We start from the raw sequence: 21,439 nt of genomic DNA, 5'->3' as shown, positions 1-21,439 counted from the left end.
ACACACATACCTGCCAACAGCCCCCTAACCTTCAGCCTCTTTTCTCAATCCCCTACACCTGGCAGCTATTTTTCTCTTCCATGAAGAGCTGAAAGTGGACTGACAGGACCGCACAGCTCCAGAAGAGTACTGAGCATGTAAGCGACATGTAAAGGTTACGATGGATACTGAAATATCAAAGGCTCCTCCTTCAGCCGGTGGATTCTAAACACCTTCAGAAGACACAGGGTGTTTACCAAAGGGCAAAGAGACTAGCCTCTACCTCTAAACCATTGTCCCTAATGAAAGAGTACAACTTTCACCTGATCTTTGTATACAATGAAGAAATCCCATGGTGGAATGGTGAGCATACCAGCTAACCACTACATAATGGAAGTTAGCATGGTATTTGCCTAGTCTAAAACTACCAAGGCAGCATGTCCAGATTCATCTGTAAGGGGCCTCCGGGATAGGGTCAGGGTTTGGTGAGGGGTGTAAGTTGGCCTTTATATAGAGTTTGGGTTGAGCGTTAGGTGGTAGGTTGACATTTCATTCTTGAACAGCAGTTGACAAAACAACCTCAGCTCAAGGTCCACTTGACACACATAAAGTTTATGATGGATGTTGAAATATCAAAGGCTCCTCCTTTAGCCGGTGAATTCTTAACACCTTCAGAAGACACAGGGTGTTTACCGAGGGCAAAGAGACTAGCCTCTGCCTCTAAACCATTATCTCTGAGGGAAAAGCACAACTTTCACCTGGTCTTTGGATACAATGAAGACATCCAAGTGTGGTATGCCAAACAGTATGCTAGCTAACCACCGGAACAATTGGCTTTTCACTCTTCGGATGTGGCCGATCAGAACAGCTATTACCACTTTTTTCAACTTTTTTAGTTGAACAAAGCTCTTTCCCCTGCCCAAGAGTTTCAGGGTTAGGATTTAGGGTAAGGGGATAGGTGGTTAGGAAGTAGTTGCCCTTCGATAGTTGCCACTTTGCCTGGTTGGTAATCCAGCCTCGCATGGTAGCTAAAATCCATGTTTTTTGTACAATTTCACAATAACAGTATTTGGTGATAACACAAAAACTAAGTCACAGAGCACTTTCCAATAGTGGTTTTGTTCCCATGAAATTAATGAGTTATAAAGACTGAAGTATATTCTTTAGCAAGGGCTGCCAAGTAGCAGAAAAGTTTCTTCTCCTCATTGCTGTTGATAGACTCCAATGTCGGCTTGGCAGCACACCTCCATCTGCTGTTTTGACAACGGAGTGACAATACATATCTGCTATTCCATCAGAACGAGTTACTCCATCTGTTCTGCCTGCCTCTCCTTGCCATGTAGCCGTCAGTGCTTCACTGTATCCATAATTTCCCTTTGATTTCAGAGCTCCTTTTCCTGTTTCATCATGCCAGACGCAACAAAACCACAATCAAACATTTTCTGATGAATCAAGCCAAGCTTAACCTGGTGTCATCTCTCACTATCTCCTTCTGTTTAAAATTCATATCCTAAAATGTTCATATTTGCCGCACCCTCTATCTTAGGGGATGTTTTTTTGTTTGATTTTACTCTGTTTGATAGTGAATATGCATTTCCACAAAACTGATTGTGACCCCGACAAAGCTGCCAATGCTTTCTTTTCTTTTCAATACTAAGCATACTTCTTTTACCGTCTAGAATTAACCTGCCAGAGACAGCTCCCTCTATGACCATTTAGTCATGATCTTTTATATTATTACTGTTTGACTCTGAGCCATCCATCACCTGACTAATGACATTAATACTTCCATCTGTAGTAGGCTGCCAACTCACTTTGGTTGAATCCCATATGGGTTCAAGTTCAGACTCCGTAATATAGCTGCTGCAACCACTGAGACACCAGCTGCCTGCTACAGCAGCCTCAGCCTTAATGGATTGCCGCTCCTCCAGTGAAAATACAAACAAACAAATTAAATTTTTGCCTGGACCTACGGTTTGTTGTGTACCGTCTTAGGGTAATGGGTAAAAAATAGGGTAATTGCAGTGCAGCGTGAATATGCACTACATTTCTGTGTGGATTACTCTTTATGAGGTTAGAGCTGAACCATGAAAGGCAATGTGCTCATTGAACTCAAACTCACATGCGATGTGAATATACACTGGTGGCTCGCTTTGTTTCTCTAAAGTGCAAGTTTGGTTATTTGCAGCTAGAGGTTCAAAGGAAATGTGAAGATGGGGAATTTCAATTTGTCAGTGCTCAACTTTCTGCAGGCTGGTCAGACTGGAGGCAGACCAGCAGGAAATACACCTTCTGAGTCTGTGTGCTCAAGTGTGGCAGACCGCCGTTCAGCAGTGGCAGGCGCCCGATAGGTGCATTTTTAGAACATGAGCGCAAAACTAAAACATGTCCATCATGGATTTGTTTGTGGAATAGCTGAAACTAAATCATTTAAAGGCGGGGTATGCGATTCTGGAGAAATCCAATACTATGACAATAAGACGGTGTAGTCCCTCATTCGTCCAGGAGTGTTCTATCGTAGAAAAGGTAGAAAAGACTACGACTGAAACCTTTTCTACTATGACAATAGTACAATGATAAGTACATTGTAAGCAGTATAACTAACATTAGCTAGGTTATGGGTTAGCAAACTGTCGCTACAGTTGTGCTGCGAACAGCCAGAGAGGACGAGGCGGTTTCCCAGAGCCAGCACAGCAGCTCCAGACAGCGAAACTCACAACTCTCCTGCTACTATAGCTAACATCACAACAGCAGCATATCTTGGCAAATTAGAAAGTAAGCCGAATGTCCGTGGGCAAGTCATTCACTTGCACAGAACGGACAGCTAGTGAACCGTGAGGAGATATTCGCTGAATTTGACAAAAAGACATGTATTGGATCAGAATCGTATACCCCACCTTTAAAATGCTATGAATATGATATGACTTTAAACTAGCAAAGAGAGCAAAGCTGGATTTCAAAGGTGCATTCAACCAGTTTTACATGTCAATCATAGTTACTAAAAGGACTACTCAGCAGTGATTGTTGAAACAGTTGTATAGTGTCTTCTGTGTCTTTACAAGTCTGAGAAAATAGTCCTGATGATGGCATTTGTGGTTTCGGTCTCAAAGTGGTAAACTAGGGGATTCATTTTCCCCTCAGAATGAATTGTAATAACTTTTGTGAAACTTTTTTTTATTCTAACACAATCTTCAAGTCAAAAATGCCCAGATGTCCAATGATTTGTCCAATGGTTTATGACCAAATACCTGCAAAACTAAATCGCTGTAGTACTCTTTAATAACATCACATAGTGTGGATAGTGGGGATCATAATGATGGTAATAATGATAATAATGATTAATGACAAATAATTGCAGGAAAAATATTCCATTGTCTCATAGGTCAGATATTCACATAAGGAAATTGCTGATTGCAACGTTTGATTACAGTGTACATCACTGTACTCTTGTCTCTGATGAAATAATTGGATGAGTTAATCACTACACAGTCCATTACAGAGTCACAACCTTGTCTCTCTAGTTTGCTGAGACATAAGCAGCTGTATGGTAATATTAATTGCTGTGAAAGAAATGTTTACAAATTCCTACAATTCCACTGCAAGTGACATAAAGGGAAATATTTATCTTTTTCCTTCCTTTGTGGAGAAATGTATGAAATGCAGTGTCCCTCGAATGCTACTAAATATCTGCCACAACACAAATATTGCAGTTTTCACATCAGGGCAAGAAGGTCTCTCATGAATAAGTGAGGAAATTAGGAAAAACAGTCTGTTCTTGTCTCGGCTTTTGTCAAAAAGAAAAAAAAAAAGGATTTTAGACAAGACGCCCTAACACCCAGTCTACTGGGAGCTCAGATGGTTCATAGGGAATACAATAAGACAACTCCTATTTATTCTATGTGTGGAGCTTCTCCCCTCTACTGTTCTTCTGTGTCAGGCTGTTTACATAACTCACTCACTTGGCAGCAGCAACATTGGCCTTATTCTCAGAAGCCAACTTGGGACTACATCAATGAGTAATTGTCTCCACAAACCCCTCACAGTCAAGAGATAAGAGCCTGGAAAGGTCAATAAAGAACTCTAAATCTAAAAATACCTCCATTTACTCGAGGAGGGGACTGACCTAAATGTAATTTTTTTTTTTTGTTAAAGTCTTAAAAGATAATCAAGAAATACAACAAATACTTCATTCCAGCCTATTTGTCCTGACATGGTTTCTGATGTCTCTCTAAAGAGTTTCACTCCTGCCTCAAAGTTAAGTCCTCGGGGCTGCACTTAACCACAGCTAAGCACCAACTTACAGCTGATTAAATTCAGAGTGACCCAGTCTGAAAACTATTAGCCGGTTACAAGCTGAAAATGAGCATATTAAAGCTTCTCGCTGCTGGCTCAACAGTCGAGATAAAGTGTCGAGGCTGCGAGGGAAATCAGGTCAAATTAAGCAACCAATAATATCTGTGAAAATCTCTTTTAACTAACCAGATGAAGAACATATTCTTTATTTGAAACAACAGCCCCGTGGAGGTGGTTGCAGTATGTGGATGACACATTCAGGAGTGGAATGAAAATGGGTCTAGCAGAGGTAATCATGCCTGAGCCTTTTGCTTTGGGTGCCAAGGTGTCCTAGTGATGATGCAAATTATAGCCACATTAGTCATATCCTCATAATACCTGTAATCGTCATTGCACGCACTGCCCCGACTACCTTGTTAATGTTGAGTTGCCAAATCCAAGTCTGAGCTGCTTCCGTGTTCTTGAACTTTCTACTCTGCTGCTTGATGTATATCCCGCCTTCATGACTGAGCTGTATTTAATCAGTGAGATCAATAGCTGTTGTTGTCATTGATCTTGTGAGTCTATTTCATGGACGAGTCAGGCGCACCTAATATTTTGTATACGCTGTAATTTTTATCGATAATGTAAGCTGCTAAGGGCTGTTTTTAATTAACATTAGGAAAGACTGTATTGTAACGGCTGTGACTGATGAGTAGTTTTTACTTCTTGCAATCCATCAGAATAATTTTATGGTTTGCCCAGAACTTTGGCTAAGGGCAGGCAGCACCTCTCTTTCATCTACACGCCTACCCAGACTTCACAGGGATTTGAACTTCTTGAACCTGGCTACCTTGTTCATCTTAATAGTTGCTCTTGCAGTCTAAAATAGCAGCAGCAGAAATTTCATACTGAGTTTTAATGCTTGAGCAAAGTAGTGGAGCTCAAATCAAACTTATGATCCTTGAGACTTTTTTGCTTTGTGTGACCGAATGGTTAATGTGTGAAAATTTTGAGGTAGATGTGAGACTAGAGAGGAGGAAAAGATTCTGTAGAAAACAAATCACAAATGCTACCCAATTAACGAGAGTGATGACATCCACTAAATATAATACATTTAATTAAAAAGATTCAAAGGAATAGGATAGGCTTAATATCTGGTAAACACAATCTACAGGTAAATTTATTTCTGCATGTCCGTGTGAATCTATTTATATATTTCTTTTATTTATTTAGATATTTAACTGTTCACCCACCAATGCAAGATTACATCTTAGATACTGTAAATCCACTCTGCCAAGAAAAAGCCTGACATTGTCTCATGCAGTGACAACCTTTTCAAAGCTTTGTTGTTGACAGGCTTGATACAGCCACCAATGTTCACCCTCCTGGACCATGTCCTCCATGCAGGGCAATGGCGTTGGCTCTCAGGTCAGAGTCATTAACCTTAATGGCAGACCTTTGCTGGGAGCACTGTATGAAGATGGTGTGCAGAGCTCCATACTGTGTGACAAAGACCAGTGAAGGTCACCATGATGAATACTGAAAATGGGAGACTGAGAATCACTTTAAGTGACTGATGTTTTTTGGCTAATGTAGTATATACAATTTCTTCTGAAATAAAAGTTTTAACTCAAATACTGTAACAGCCAGGTCTCAAATAATAACTGAGACTGTGCTCTGTTCAGACAAAAAAGGGCCAGTCCAAAATAAAGCCAGGAAAATAAACAAATTACTAGTACCATTACTGTAATGGATTGCGTGGTGCATACAGCTTTGTGTACATTGCCACAGCACCATTTGATCAGCATCACTCTTTATAACAGAAATACTTTTGTCACTCACTGATGAAGTCATTCTGATTGGTTATACTTTAAAGTGCTTTTCCAATGTTAAGGTAGACATGTTTGCTATCCTTAACACTTGAAAGAACCGAGTTTGCTCATTGCTAATCATTTCCTAATAATTTTCTAGTAAGGTTCCTTTAAAGAACCATGTAATGTGGCACTAATAGTGAGTAAAATAGAGAAATTTTTCAATTGGTATACTTCCAATTAAATAATTCCATTTAAATGCTAAACTACCTGAACATAGTATTTTTAGCGAGTGAACAATAGGTCAGCGGAACATATAAAAATGTGTACTACAGGCAAGAGCTCAATTCAACGTATATGAAGAACAAAGTTTCCAATAATATATTAAACATGAATAAATATTCACTTAGGTTTAAATGGAGCCTAGAGGCTGGAGATTACATTAGCTGCTACTAGCATACAACACCTGAATCTCCGACTGAACTGTCTGGGATCGAGCTGCATTGTGGGTAATGTAGAAGCCAGGTTTTGACAAAAAAGAAGAATGTGTGGAATAAAAAAGATGATATCTCTGGTTCTGCTGCATCAAATTTTATACTTTTTTTAAACTGTCCATCTTGAGTCCGACTATATTATAGGAGAACAATGCTAATCGTAGGAGTGCTCTTTTAAGCTCAAGACAATTAACTGAACCAACAAAAATAACATTCTCTATTTTTCTTGTAATAAATACCAAATTATACAGTTCTTTCCAAGAAACTTCCATGAAATTATTAGGAAAATTATATGGAGTTTTTGATCCTTCTAAGTTTCTGATGTGCAAGAACGTGATTAGTGCCTGGACACACCAGAAAATGATAACATGTTGACGGTGTTTGTGGTGGCTGCAATTGGTTGCGGTTAATTTTGTTCATGGCAAAATAGATACAAAGAGTATACCTCTAGTTGTATTAGCATGGTGCATGGTGTAGGGAATTATAATGGTTAAAGGGGCACCAAACTGTGTAGGTACAATCAATTCAATTTTGATAATCAGAATTATCAAAGATAATAATAAATAATAACTTTAATTAATAAAGTTGGGGCACCACTCTTAATGAAGAGAAAAATGACTGAGTCTCATAAAACATACTAAACTATTAATTTGGAATTGATTAATAATTCAATTAATAAATATTACCAAAATTACCATTAATAGCTAATAGGTTGAAGGATTTGGAGTTCAACATAGAGGTTGGCAGAATTCACTCTTGTGCAACATTAAAGAAACCAGCATAATTACACAAGCATTTATTAAGAATATAATAAAAGCAAAAACACACAATATGAAATCTAACTAAAATGCACTAAACTAAAGCACAAAAGACACGTGTGTGTGTGAGAGAGAGAGTGCGTGTGTGTATGTGTGTGTGTGCGCGGGCCAATCTAGGTGCATACCACAAAGATTGTGTGTGATTTCTTTTGTTCTGCCTCCATATGTACGGTATGTCTTGCGTGCACGAGCATGAAAACCCGTGGTCAGACAAAGAAAAGTACAATGAAGCGGGATATTTGAAGTTCCTCTCCGCCGTGTGTGATTGTGTTTAATGCCAAATTAGAGGTGCATGTGTTTGTGATCTGTGTCGGATAACAGTGCCAAGTTAAAAGGAGTTAGTTAACATGCAAAGACTCTGTGTCTGTGTGGAGCATAACGTTACTAACATCAGTTTAGCGGTGGCTGAGAACTACAGTTACAGTAATAACTTCCTGGTGACCACGGAAAAGGTCATGACAATAAAACCTCAACAAATCAAATCAATACATGTACACTGACATTGACTAAACAGTCCTGTGCTTAGCCAAGTACACTGTTAAGCTATGTGAAGCTGTATAATGCCCAGTTCCGTTACCAGTCCGTGGGAGCTGGCGAGTCCATTGTGTGGATTAGTCAAGTGGGGAAGAATTGTTTTCCAATGCAATCTTTTGCGGTGGAGTGTCCGCTTGTAAGAAGCTGGTCGCTACGTCTGTTGTTCTCAGAGGTAGCTGCTCGGTGCTAAGCTACTTCATTGCTCTTGTTGAAAGTTACCTGGCAGGCTTTCTTGTCGTAGCTGCTGGCTAACTAAACTTGTTGCAATGATCCAGCAGGCTCTCAAAGCGCTGCTGTAAGTTCAGAGAGTTCGGTTCGATGTTTCTGCGCCGAGCAGATTAAACAGTGCTGGAGACGAAGCCAGGAGGAAAGAGAAGAAAAATGGCCAGCTGATCTTTTTATTGAACTGGTGACAGCACAGGTCACACTGACCAGAGTTCACACACAGGTGTGAATTCCTGGAGGATTGTGTTATTTACATGTTATCTACCATTTCTAACAATGTTCAAATGTATGCTTAATTTGTGTGGTGGAAGATAAACAGACCTCCTGGCACAGCTGAGGATGGTAAAACTCTCAAACTCAAGCAACAAACCGGCAAGATGTAAGTACAGATAGATCTAGATACTGAAAGTTTTGTGTGTGTGTTGTGGGTTAAGCATTTCCTACATTAGGGCACGGACCAGCCCTGTAAACTTTTTAACTTTCAACCAGCACTGGCACAAGGTGCAGCTGATAACGGGAATACACACACTCAAAAGCCAAGTCGCATAACTGAACACCTGCCTCTAGCATCCAGGCGACATTATCTGTGACAGTAGCTGCATCGAGTGCATGTTTAGAGGCAGGTGATACGCAGACTCTGCATGCACTGCAATCAGTTCGCTATGTGCTCTTGTGAAGGGGTGCACTTGATCAGTTTATCACACAACCAAAACAGGCAGCGCTCAATTTCAGGTTGTGGTAGGCGATTAGTGGGGCCTTCTTTGACTGTTTGATAAATTGATGAAGTGCACCCCTTCACCAGAGCACATTGGGAACTGATCAAACTCTCTTGTAGATTAGTAAGGGAAAATGAGAATCTTGCAAGTTTTCCTTTTGTATCAAGCAGCAAAAAAGTTGTAGCATGACATGTTTGAGTAATTCACCTTACTTGACATCGCACGTCCTGCAATGTGACTATAGCACATGCGCACATCACAATGACGATGCTGAAACGATATATCGTGAAGCCCTACATCATTTATATGACAACGTACTCCATCATGAACTTCTTGGTTCTTTCTGCTCCCTCAAGGGTTGGCACTGTTGAGAGTGTGTGCTGAACAGGGTGAATTTACACGTTGAAGCTCCCCATTTGGCATGAATTTTGCTTCCACAAGCAAATCCACTCATTCTATTGACATGAATTGAATTCATGCCCCATTACTACTTAAAGGTTTTTGATGTGGAACAATGGAGAAAGTAGTTTGCATTGACATCCGAAGGCTTCTTACTAAAATATCATAATATATACATAAATAATAGGTGCATATATTAAAAGGCCTGTCTGTAATGCTAGACTGTCTCAAATAAAGGCTCACACCACAATTTTAGAATTTCCCTTATTCAACAAGATTCATATTCAGCAAGCAAATTAATGTTCTACCATCAGGTAATTACCTAAATTGATGAAAACTACAGGCCCCTGTGAGTAAGTACTGTGGGTAACACAAAGGTAGAGATGGCTCTAAGTTAATCACATGCAGCTTTTTGTGGCAAGGACAGTAAAGAGATATGGCATCAAGCTCACTCTCACCTTTTGGTCATGACTGTAGGCTAAGGCCCAATCCTCTTCAGTGGGGTGGAATAAAAGGCTCAGGATGTAGAAAGTGAGGCGGTACTTCTGGTAACTGGCTCCCTCATCAGAGCTGATGAGCACACTGCTCTCAAACTCCGGATCTGTCAACACCATAATCTGAGAGCCAGGAGAAGAGAGACGGAGGATAAGGAGGTTGTGCACACATGTGAGGGAGTAGGTATGAGTTTTTGAAGACGGGAGGAGGAAGGATTTGATGGGTGAGATTGAGTAAAGAGGTGGAAAGATAGGGAGATGAGAGAAGGTAAAGGAGGGATGTTAGCGGCAGGAGCAGTGTCAGCAGAAAAGGCCTGGCTTTTGGCACACATCAGGCTTCTGCTTGGAAACTCCAACTCCTCTATATTTCCAACTTAATTTCATGAGTGTGACTCTCGCGCTTCTGTTGCCATGGCTCTGTGGCTCTTCCTGTACAGTCTGAGGTGAAGACTTGGAGTTTTCATCATCTCTCTCCAAAATAGGATCAAGATTGTTCAAAGCAACAACAAGTGAAAAAGTGTGTAAACCAAAACAGGCAAAAAGGAACACTTGAAGCACACAGGTGGGTTGAAAATCATGAAATAATTTGTGATAACAGAAGGGTGATGGAGCTTATAGTCTGTAAATGCAGTACAAACAAGGGATTAAGCAGCCATGCATGAATCTGCATATACAGTATGTTATTTTCTTTATCAGCTAGTCCTTTAGCATGTCATTTCTTAGGATTTCTCCTTCCAATAAAATTCTAATTTCAAATTTAACAGCGCCACAGTGGTAGAAGCCCTAATTTCATGCTTGGAATATTTCTGCCAGAGCTATCACCGTTATTACAGAATTCAATAAGAGCAGGAATTCCACAATGCATATTTCTTTCCGCTAATGACATTTAGAGTCTTTGTGGGAGCAGATAAAATGGTCACAGGAATTCCTCCTTGACTAAATAAGTGTTTGAATAGGTGTGTAATATATTTTAAGAAAATGGTATTCTTTTGAATCAGACTATGCTATTGAAAATGTATTCATGTTAAAAGGTTATACAAATGTGGAAAAAAATCTATAATCTGTACATTTAACTGGATATTTTGCAGTTCTATAGGGTAAATAGTTACAATAGGGATTTGCATTATTGCACATAAATTAATAGAGGTTTATTCAAACTGTATATGCTGTTATTGCTAGGGTGACTATATATTTCTCATCCTTTCAAGGCAATGGGAAAATGTGTTTGATCTAAGTCACAAGTAAGTAAAAACACACAGTACACACAGAATGGAAGATAAAAATTTAAAAAAAAGATGCACATGCTAAATATGGCTGCACAGGAAGTAGCAAAGTGCTGATATATAAGGTAGCGTGAAAATTCTTCAGTGTCTCTTTTTAATATTAAAGCTGAATTACCTGATTTTTTGGGGGGGCACTTAAGGGCAGGGGAACAATTTGAAACACTGACATAGTATCACCTTATAAAATTAATATGGCGAACATGTTCACAAACAGTTGCATATTTACACATCCAGCAGACACAGAGCAACATTATTATCGCATTGTAGTCATGTTTGCAACATTAGCAATGCTATTGTTTGGGTTTCTGCTGACCTGGTGAATGTAAATATTCACTTTCCTTTAACTCATTTTAAACCTTCTGTTTGGTGGTGGGCAGGTAGTGTACAGTGACAGTATCAAAGCTTTTTGGGTAAAAACAGATTCCTCCTGCAGCTGAAAATGGTGATAATTCTCTGGGTTTTTTTTACTACGAGTGATCATTTGCTCAATTATTAATAAGAATATATAGACTGGTACAGCTTTAAATGTTTATCTCTTAAGCTTGAGTCTTTTATCTGGCTTAATCTACAACACCCATGCCTCTACAAGGATTGTGTGGTGGAATTGTGGGTAGTGGCTGCACTCTTGGCCCAAATGACTGTGTTTTCTCTCGTCAATTCAATTTGAATTGGAAAAACAGCAGCACATTTGTCACTGACAGAAATGCTAGCTCTCTTTCCAGAGCTTTAACCAGGAACCCTCCCTGGTGGTGATTTAGATAAATTGTTTTTCATTAAGCACCAATAAACAGGCAGCAAATTCTCAACCTGGTTTTCTCATTGGCCCGGTCTCGCCGATCCTGCCATTCATTACCTGTCACTGTGTAATGCCAAGGCCTCCTGATATCTGCCAGTGTCTTTGAGGCTTGTCAGATGTAATTTACAGTTTTGAAGCAGTAATCATATTCTATAATAGTATAGTAAGCAGCAGAGTCTATTATGAATGGGAAATTACATTTCGGCGTGCCTTATTTTGAGTCTTTCAGGACTTTCAGGTTAAATGGAAAAGTAAAAATGTCTTGAAGAGGTGTCTGCACTGTACTGTACATTTCATATTAAAATCTAACCTTGCTCTCCATTCAGGCCTTGTACTGAGTGATGAGTGTTATGTGCTCCCTCTCTATGCTCTCTATGTGACAATAGCCTTCAATTGCAGTGCTTTTAGCTCATCTTTTCTCAAACCTCGATTCAGGGAGCCTCACAATGCGCTCTTTTAATACTGGGAACAGAGCCTAGAAAGTATTATCACATTCACATTACCCATTTACCACCATGTAAGTGTGAAAACAGCCACATTATTTCACAACCTTACATATTATCGTAACAAGCCAGTCTCTGTCTGTTGCCTTGAGATTAGAAAGAACTCACAACCAATTCGAAGCTAATACAAAGGCAGGAATAGGAGCAGTGGCCAATTTCTCTCCTGCCTACTAAAACAATCTCCCTCACACAATAATTACTCACTTCCAAAATCACAGTGACCGATAGCATTAGCAAGGGGTGATTAAGATTTCCCCTCACAGCATCCACTCAGCCTTTGTGAGGAAGTGGGTGAGTGAGGAGGGTAACAATACTAAATCGATAGAGGTTGGAAGGATAACCGTTGTGTTTTATCAGCCTGGTGTTGAGCTGTGCATAAGCTGGAGCACAGAGATAGAAACCGGTAGTTGTCGGATCATGAGGTAAGTGGAGGTATGGATCAGAGACGGAGGGAAAGAGACACCCTGCAGCAAATGAATCATGTCACGCCAGATCAATTGAGCTTAGTCTGTCTTTGATGGGAGGCTTTAACAGAGAGTTGTCACTGCAATATGCTCATTAACCATGGATCAAGACTTAATCACCCACATTTAGCTATAATTTTTTCACTGTCTTGCTTCCTCAATGGCATTTTAACTGTGCATGTCTTTATTTTTAAATTAACTTAATCTACCAGCCATTCAATCAAACCGCTCAAGGACTGAGCGCACACCAAGCTCAGAAAAGACATCAAAATATAGCCAAGAAGATTCATGGAAGGTATCATTTTCAGATGCCTTGCGCTAAATGTAATTCCTATCATTCAAATCTATAATGTGATATTGTAAAGGGTCACAGCTCTAACTTTTTTCTTGGACAATGTAAGAGAAACGATTCTACATATGCTTCCAAAATCGTCGCAGTGGACATTTAACGATTCCTTTATTGTGGTTGAAAGGAATATCTCAAAGAGCAGCAGACGATTATATCTTACAGTGAGTGATTAGGCATCCAGACAGCTCTTTTTATCCGGTAGAACACAGGAGGCTAAGGCCACTCAGATGCAAGCAGGCAACAAAGGAATGTAGCCAGCATACAGGCAATCTTTCATCCCTCTACGGAATGGCAAATCGAAATAATTAGATCAGAGATAAGGTGCAGAGAGGGAATCAGCCATGGGCAGAGCCAGAGGTCAACCATTAGAGTAAAATACTTTCCTGAGATTGTTAATAGTTCTTGGCTGCGATGACTCACTTACACAGTAACATGCATGCAATAAAATGTTGTTTTTTTAGATTGGTTTAAAAAAATATTAATTATCTTCAATATAATTTGGTGAAACTGTTATCAGATCTGTATTGTTCCTAGGTGTTATTTACATCCTGTATATTGTGTGGTACGAGTGTGAATTCTCTTTTTCCTCCTTGGGGTTTTATTAAAGTTTATCTAATATTGTATAACTGAATTTTTTATTTTTTTTTAAAGTATGTCACATCAGCAACATAGAGGACCTTAGGCACAACATTCCCTGCTATTCCCTTGATGTAGAATTAAATTTTCTCCACATAAAATAGGCATGAGGAGTGAGTCATGGGGACTAATCAGCTATGATCTGTTCCTCGCCCTGACGTGGTTTAGCTCAACAGTCCCTGGATTCTATTTACTCCCGTGCCATGCAAATATATTCAGGGTCAGTACATCGGCTCGGCCTTGGAAAAGTGAGGCTGATGAACCCGAACACCTCCGCAACAACGAGCACGTCCTTGTCACACACGGGAGCCATGCTTTATTTTCTGTATGTCTGTTGATGCCCAACATATTTTTATTTATTCAACATTTGTCTGACCATGCAGGTCAACCTGAACAAAATGATTATTTTCAAGGGTAACATGTTTTGCAACACCTGTCATATAGCAGGAAAATTCTCAACTCTATTATCGGGTTGCCATGACATGCTCTTTACCACATCATTATCATTGATATCCTACGGTTTAAAGATTTCATAGATCCTTGAATCTGTGAAGACCACTGTCTTTCTTGGCTGTGTATTAATTTCCAGATGTGTTCTGAAGAAAAAATAAATCTGCATACTAAACACTGAAAAAATTCCAGCATATCCAACAATTCCAGCATATAAACAATAGATTCACAGACACTATTTCTAAATGTTACTGTGTCTTGTTACTTTTAATTGCATGTTTACATGTTATAAGGCAAGACTATGAAACTATGGCAACTGTGGCAGTTAAAGCGGCTACCATCGATATTAAAAGAAAGTGAATACTGGACTTACATTTGCCAGGTGGCCCGAAATACAACTCCAAATGAATGATAATGTTGCTCCGTAACTGCTGGATGTGTAAATAAGACATCGTAATTAGACAGCCTGACTTAGACCTTATGGAACCACAAGCAAACATAAGATGTCTCCTGTTGACGTACTGTGTGTTCACTTTGTGTTTCACTTGTTCGATAAAAAACACTGAAATGTTTATCTGTTGCATGTTAAAATATACTGAAACAGTAGCACAAGTAGAGAAGTGTAAATAAGGCAGTGAACTCACTCAGACATGTCTGTTACACAACAATATCGATCTTAAGTTAGCTAACATTAGCCACCACAGGCTACAGTACTGGTCATACCAGACCAAGTTAGGCTGTAGCAGCAACATCCCTGAGTGTTGAGCAAGCATTTTATCATTTATAAATACAACTTTTAAGGGGAAGGTTGTGTTATTCTTTCAAAAGTTTCATAGTATTCCTTTAAGTGCTAATCAACTCAATTATCTGGTACTTTTTCCACATGTACTGTAAGAATCATCCAAAATATGTTATATTGTTTAAAAGACAGTGTTCATGAAAAACATCTAAATGTTGATTTTGTAGCTATCAGCTACCTATTGATTGCCACTTTGCTTGAGTGAATGCAGACACAATACTGACTCAGACATACTCTTTTTGTGGTTGAAATTGGGAAAATATTCAAAGAATGACTTGTTATTGCAACTAATTGTCTCTAATTTTCATGTCAAGCTCCCTGTAAAACTATATTGTTATTGTCTCCAGCTCTGCGTTACCAGAGGAACTGATCAGTTTAATGCTGTGTAACTCCATCTCCTCCATATGCAAACAATCTGTTGTAATTAGTGGTGGAATGCTAACAAGAGCTGGGTATATTAGTACTGTTTTTTTATTTTAAAGATACAGCAAGTTGACTGAGTGGAGACTCCTACTTTAACTGAGCTGCTTACAGCACTCTGACCTCTTGGCTACAGTTCCATCTGTCTATCAAATTGTTGCTCGGAGCACCAGACAGGTGGAGTTCACCACACGAGGACAAATCAGATGTACTGCCTGATACTGTGAATTGTGAATCACAGTATAGAAAAGTGTAGGGATTTAGAATGTTTCCTATACATGCACGTGATTCAGGCATGAGCACAATCTTTTAGGGGATCAGTTTCCTGCTCAGTTCAATTCAGCTAATATAAAAGCTGAATGTGGATTTTTAATAACAGGAATTGAATTACTGAATTAAGTTAACAGAAAACTGAGGCAGATGGTAGAAAATGAAGATGCAAACCATCTACTGATCAGTGAACTAAATTCTTAGAATGTCAGAAAACAATTCAAAGGCATGTTAAAGACGTTGGAAGATGGTTGGCAGCTGGCAATGCTCATACTTTTTTTCTTTCTTTCTTTTGTGTGGCCTGAAAACCAGCGAAAATTCCACTTTCGGTGGTTGCCAGAAAATTCCTCATGCAGGAAGAACTCACGCCTGGATAGTTTCCTGTTAAACTGTAATTTTGTTCACAAATTTTATTTTGTAGGGAGACAATGCCATAAATTAACACAATGTTCATTGTGTCCACAGAAACTGAATATTATGTAAATTCTCAAATAAAAGATGGTATTCAAATAATGACCAAGCAATAGAAGCCGGGTAAAAATAATTGAGGTGTGAAATTAACTGTATATTCTAAGTTATAGCTCACGTTGTCAACTCAGGATAATGTAAATTTCAAAGCACTAATTCCGTCTGTAGAACAAAAGAGTCATTCTCACTCACCCACTGTGCTGCGCCGAGTCTCTGTTCTCTAACAGAAATAATGTTTTGATTCACAAAATAAGTCCAATCTCTTCTTCTTTGCCATTTTTTCTATCAGTGTTAAGATTCTGTCAATGAAATGTAAGACTTTCTGCAGATCTTTCAAATCAAAAGCCTCAAGAAGAAAGGGCGCCTGCACAGCCTGAACAGATGCTCCCAAAAAGACAATTTGTTAAGTACAATTACAACGTTGCGACATTACGTCTTTATCAGGTAATATCCAACATGTGACCAATGAAACATGGACAAGGTTTTGAAGTTGCATTAACAGCAAACAGCATCAACAAAAAACTAAAACAGATCAGAAAAAAGGGAGGCTTCTTACTAAAATCAAATCAAATCTACTTAAGTAAACAGGGCAAAATATCAACAAATGTCTGTTTCTTATATGAGCCTGTTTCAAAAAGGGCCTAGTTCTCTCTGCAGATAAATACTATTTGCACTATTTGAGAATTTACAGTAAATGAACATTTTTGAACAGGAAAACACAGCTTTTATCATTAAGCTGGTGAATCCCCCACAGAAGCTGAAAAATAAATTACTTTGCAGCATCTCACCTTCCTCTTGTTAGTTGGACAGACGTACAGGTAACTCAGGACAGTCTTGGATCCGACTTTGTCATTCATTCTCTCGTACGTGGAGCCGTAGTCAGTAGATCTGAATGGAGGAAATAAAGGGAAAATGCAGTCAGAAGGAAATAAATACTTTAGTAGATAAACCCGAAAAAAGCAAACTGAAAGTTTTTTGACAATCTAATGGGTAAACAAACAGACTAAAGATCACTGGGACATTGCGCAATTCATGTCAAATGATATTTATTTTGCAGTGATGAAAAAGAATGCAATATAACACCCTACAGTAAAACACCAATGGTGCTGTATATATACAGTTACTCTGTACAAGAGTGAAACCTCTGGCAATAGAACAAGAGAGGGTTAACCAATCATCTATAGCTGCCAACAAAATGCACCATTCGAAAATGTCTGGGGACGCGGCACTGTAAATAATTAATTCTCTCCGATGACTACTATGAAATAAAATATGATGAGTGCAAAAACATGTGGATGTTCTTGAACCCATGGGCTTTAATAATTTAACAGTGGGAATGAGCCTGTTAGCCAGCCTAGTCCCTAGAAAAAACCACATGAATCCATCATCACTAGTAACTACCAAATCTGCCTTCAAGTAGAATATACAGCATTTGCAGGGCTGTAATCGCTTTCCCTTTTTTTCTGGGAAAGCTGCATTCATGTGCCCAGGATTTTCAAATATTTCTCTGTGGGGACAGAAGCACAAACCCTGAACTGTGGCATAACTCCCATTTGAATTTGCAGTCTACTTCACGGTTGCGAGGAAAGTGAAGATGATACCTATTTCAGTGGTCTTTCCTTTTTTTAGTCAGAGCCCTCTTCTAGTGCTCCTTCAGCGGGAACAGGGTTTCAATGAAATTGCAAAGAGAATTCTCTCATTCAAATTCATTCCAGAATGCCTCTAAGAGACACAGTAGTTGCTATGATTACAAAGCACAATAATGAGTCAGACAGACAGCATCATTTTCACAGCATATTAAAGCAGAGCTGTGGGGAGTGCTGCACTGAGAATGATCCTGATTTGGAGCAGGGACGGTGAACTATACTGTTCTGTCTCTGTGTAACACTGTTGGAGCCTCCTGAGAGGAGACTTTATGAATACCATAGAAACATATGTTGTTTTTGGCATGACATTGGTAAGCAGTACTGCCAGGCATACCTTCAACGTCTAGCCACCGTAATGCATATGCATAGATTTCTTAAATGGAAAGTGGTGATATCTTTGGCGCAGACAGCAGGGAGATGTCAGCTCTCAGATGTGGACCGAGATAAAATGTGACCCCCCCAAACACTGACACCCTGCACAAGAGAGCTAATTAATATGAAAAGGAAAATGAGCTGTTTTTATTAGATGAGATGGCAAAGTGACAAAATAAAGATATCCACCCACATCTTATTTCTGTGTCTAATGGGAAGTGGGATTAGGAAATGGTCAATGGTGGACAGTGGCAAGGCTACAGTTTGGGCAAGTGGTTACACTGTACTGTATCCAAAAGGCAATAGTTTGATTCCTAACACGGTTCAGTCATTAGCAAGACACTGTGCTTTTGTATTTGCTCGCAGTAAGTCCGTCTAAAAGTGTTTAAACAAAAGCATGTAATATGCCCAAAAGGTGAAATGTGCTGTTTGCGTCAGGAGTAAATCTGCTGCTTAAAAACAGAATTTATTGCCTCTGAAACCAACATAGAAACCAATTTATTTACTGATGCAGCCTATTCTCACTGGAATACTTTTAGGTAGTTGAAGGTACCCTGTGGAGTTTCTGGAGGAGGATGTTTGAGCTACAATCTCCTGTAGGTCAGTATGCGAAATACCAGTAAAACCTTTAAAAGTTGGAGGACTACTATGGGCTGCGGCACCAAGCTTATGAGCTGTACTACTAAGACCTGACCTAATTGAGGCAACTCTGTCTTTAAAAAGGAAGCAAACTCCTCACATCAGACAGAACCTGATGTAGCAGCCTATCGATGATTGAGAATAGGACACTAGAGTTTCCACTATTCTCAGTTATAATCTAAGAAAAGTAGATCTGTCTCTCAATATGAACAGATTTATTATACGTGGAAATGTTTTCTTTCAGAATACTGCGGTTTGCCTCTAGCTTACTTTTTCTCAATGTTCTTTCAGCTTTCCTACAAGACCGCTTAAATGCACAAATACATTTGTTCATCCAAGACCTCGCTTTAACGTGAGACGTCTTTTTAGTTTTCATAGGAGTTACTTTATCGAGCGTGTCTGCCAATTGACTGTCGAAGGCATCTACCATTTCATCTACAGGATAATAAAAAATATTTGAATCTAGGGAATTTGTGAGCTCAGCAAATTATAATTCTGCAATGGTATTTAAATGTCTTCTGTAAAATGTGGTTTCAGAATGATTTCTTATGGTATTCAGTGAAAAATTGAAGAGAGAGAGCTGGATGAAAGAAGGTGGTTTGCAATCATGGTTTCAGACTCTACAGCTCTGGAGGCAGAAGTACCTGCTGAAAGCGACAGACAGAAGGAGAGAGGGGAGAGACGAGACAGCACAAAACTTTGGGAGAGATAAGATGTCGAGTTAGTAACATGCATTAATGGGATAAGAATGCATACAGATGGAGAGGGAGAGGAGGAGAGGGGTGGTGGGATGGTTCAGGACTCACCCAAGCCAGCCTTGACTATAAGCTTTATCAAAGAGGAAAGTCTTTAGCCTACTCTTAAATGTGGAGATGGTGTCTGCCTCCCGAACCCAAACTGGGACCTGATTCCACAGGAGAGGAGCTTGATAACTGAAGGCTCTGGCTCCCATTCTACTTTTGGAGACTCTAGGAACCACAAGTAACTCTAACTAAGAGCCAGTGTTCTAGTGAGGTAATAAGGTACTAAGATACGATGGTGCCTGAGCTTTGTAGGTGAGTAGAAGGATTTTAAATTCTATTCTGGATTTTACAGGGAGCCAGTGCAGAGAAGCTAATATTGGAGAAATATGATCTCTTTTCCTAGTTCTTGTCAGTACACGTGCATTCTGGATCAACTGGAGAGTCTTAAGGGACTTATTCAGGCAGCATGATAATAAGGAATTGCAATAATCCAGCCTAGAAGTAACAAATGCATGGACTAGTTTTTCTGCATCTTTGAGTGAAAAGTTCTGAAAACTCTGAAAGAAAACCTGTCCATAGCTCAGGAGGACGGTATACTGTAAGTATGAGTACGACTGGCTCAGTAAATTAAATGCAATGTATTCAAATGTGGTGAAATCACCAAAACTTAACCTAGCACAACTGACGTTTGAAAAAAATAGTGGCAGTTCCAACCCCTCTTTTATTCTGTATAATTGAGTGAAAGAAAGTGTAGTTGAGTGGGCAGGTTTCAACAAGGACAGCAGCACCATCAGAGCTGAGCCACATCTTCACTACAAGAAATAAGAAGTCTAATTGCTTAACAGAGATCAAATCATTGATTGTAAAGGACTTTGTAGTGAGTGTTAGTTATGGATGGAACTGGCTGTAGTTAAATTTGGCGAGGTACAGCAGTAATATTATTTGGATTTCTGAGAATATTCTGTCAACATAATCTTGTCCTATGCTGTCAGAGATCACTGCATCACTGTGTGATCTCTAATAATTGGAATTATGGGCAGTGAGAGCACCTGGGCACAAGGGGGAGCTGGTGAATCTATGCCTGGATGGGATGATGACAGTGGTGCAGGGAATGAGTCGGCTCGAAGACCGGAAGTGACCGTTGTCGAGCCTAAGAGTCAAACTGCAGGAGCATTAAAAACTATATGAATGATACACACAATGTATTTTGGTGAGAAAAAGTTAATGCAAATATACATTTGTTTGTTTACAGGGCCCCTTCAAAGATGATCTTTGAAGAAAGTACATTTTTATTTTCACATGAGGCCATTCTTCAGGCTCTAGACAATCAAATCAGGCAAATTCCTAAATTTAGAGACTTTATAAACTAGGATGTAGAGTGGGTGAGATATTTCCAAGTTAGAGACTATAAATGCAACACCTGCATACAGTGTAATTCAGTACGTCTGTGATGTTTATAATGTACTTATAATATTCATTGTAACAGGTAAAAATGTTGAGCTCAGTTATCTACTCAGACCTGTAATTTCTTCACTGTACAGTGAGACCATATTTTTTAATCTTTTAGTTAAATTAAATTAACAACTTTAAATAACAGCTCAGTCGATGTCAGTCATTGGCTATTATGCTTGACAAATACAATTACATTTTCCACAATTAAATTTAGACAAACTGTCTAAAGTCTTTGTTATAGGCTCAGAGAGCATTTCCAGCCACATCTGGCCTGCCCTTGTCCCTCTAATCATATTAAGTCTTCAGGAACTGACAAGTCCAATTTGACCTGGGCCGTACTTTTAAGCATTCTCAGTGATGCAGAGAGGATTATCTGTGCTAATATTTCATAATACATCAATTAC

At 39.3% G+C, this 21,439-nt stretch overlaps 1 protein-coding gene across 2 annotated transcripts in view; it reads right to left on the bottom strand.

The window, feature by feature from the left end:
* sorcs3 (sortilin related VPS10 domain containing receptor 3) overlaps window positions 1-21,439 on the bottom strand; it is a 244,175-nt gene that overhangs the window by 91,796 nt on the left and 130,940 nt on the right. The window contains exons 3-4 of one of the 2 annotated variants that reach the window (XM_044190684.1): window positions 16,972-17,071; window positions 9,710-9,868 (exon numbers count right to left, since the gene is read on the bottom strand). In XM_044190684.1, coding sequence (XP_044046619.1) covers window positions 9,710-9,868; window positions 16,972-17,071 — 259 coding nt within the window. The remainder of the gene's footprint in view (window positions 1-9,709; window positions 9,869-16,971; window positions 17,072-21,439) is intronic. The other variant, XM_044190685.1, reaches the window with a different exon arrangement.

The sequence above is a fragment of the Siniperca chuatsi genome, linkage group LG3, assembly GCF_020085105.1.
Source record: "Siniperca chuatsi isolate FFG_IHB_CAS linkage group LG3, ASM2008510v1, whole genome shotgun sequence".
Taxonomy (NCBI): domain Eukaryota; kingdom Metazoa; phylum Chordata; class Actinopteri; order Centrarchiformes; family Sinipercidae; genus Siniperca; species Siniperca chuatsi.
This window is presented reverse-complemented; position numbering and strand designations above follow the sequence as displayed.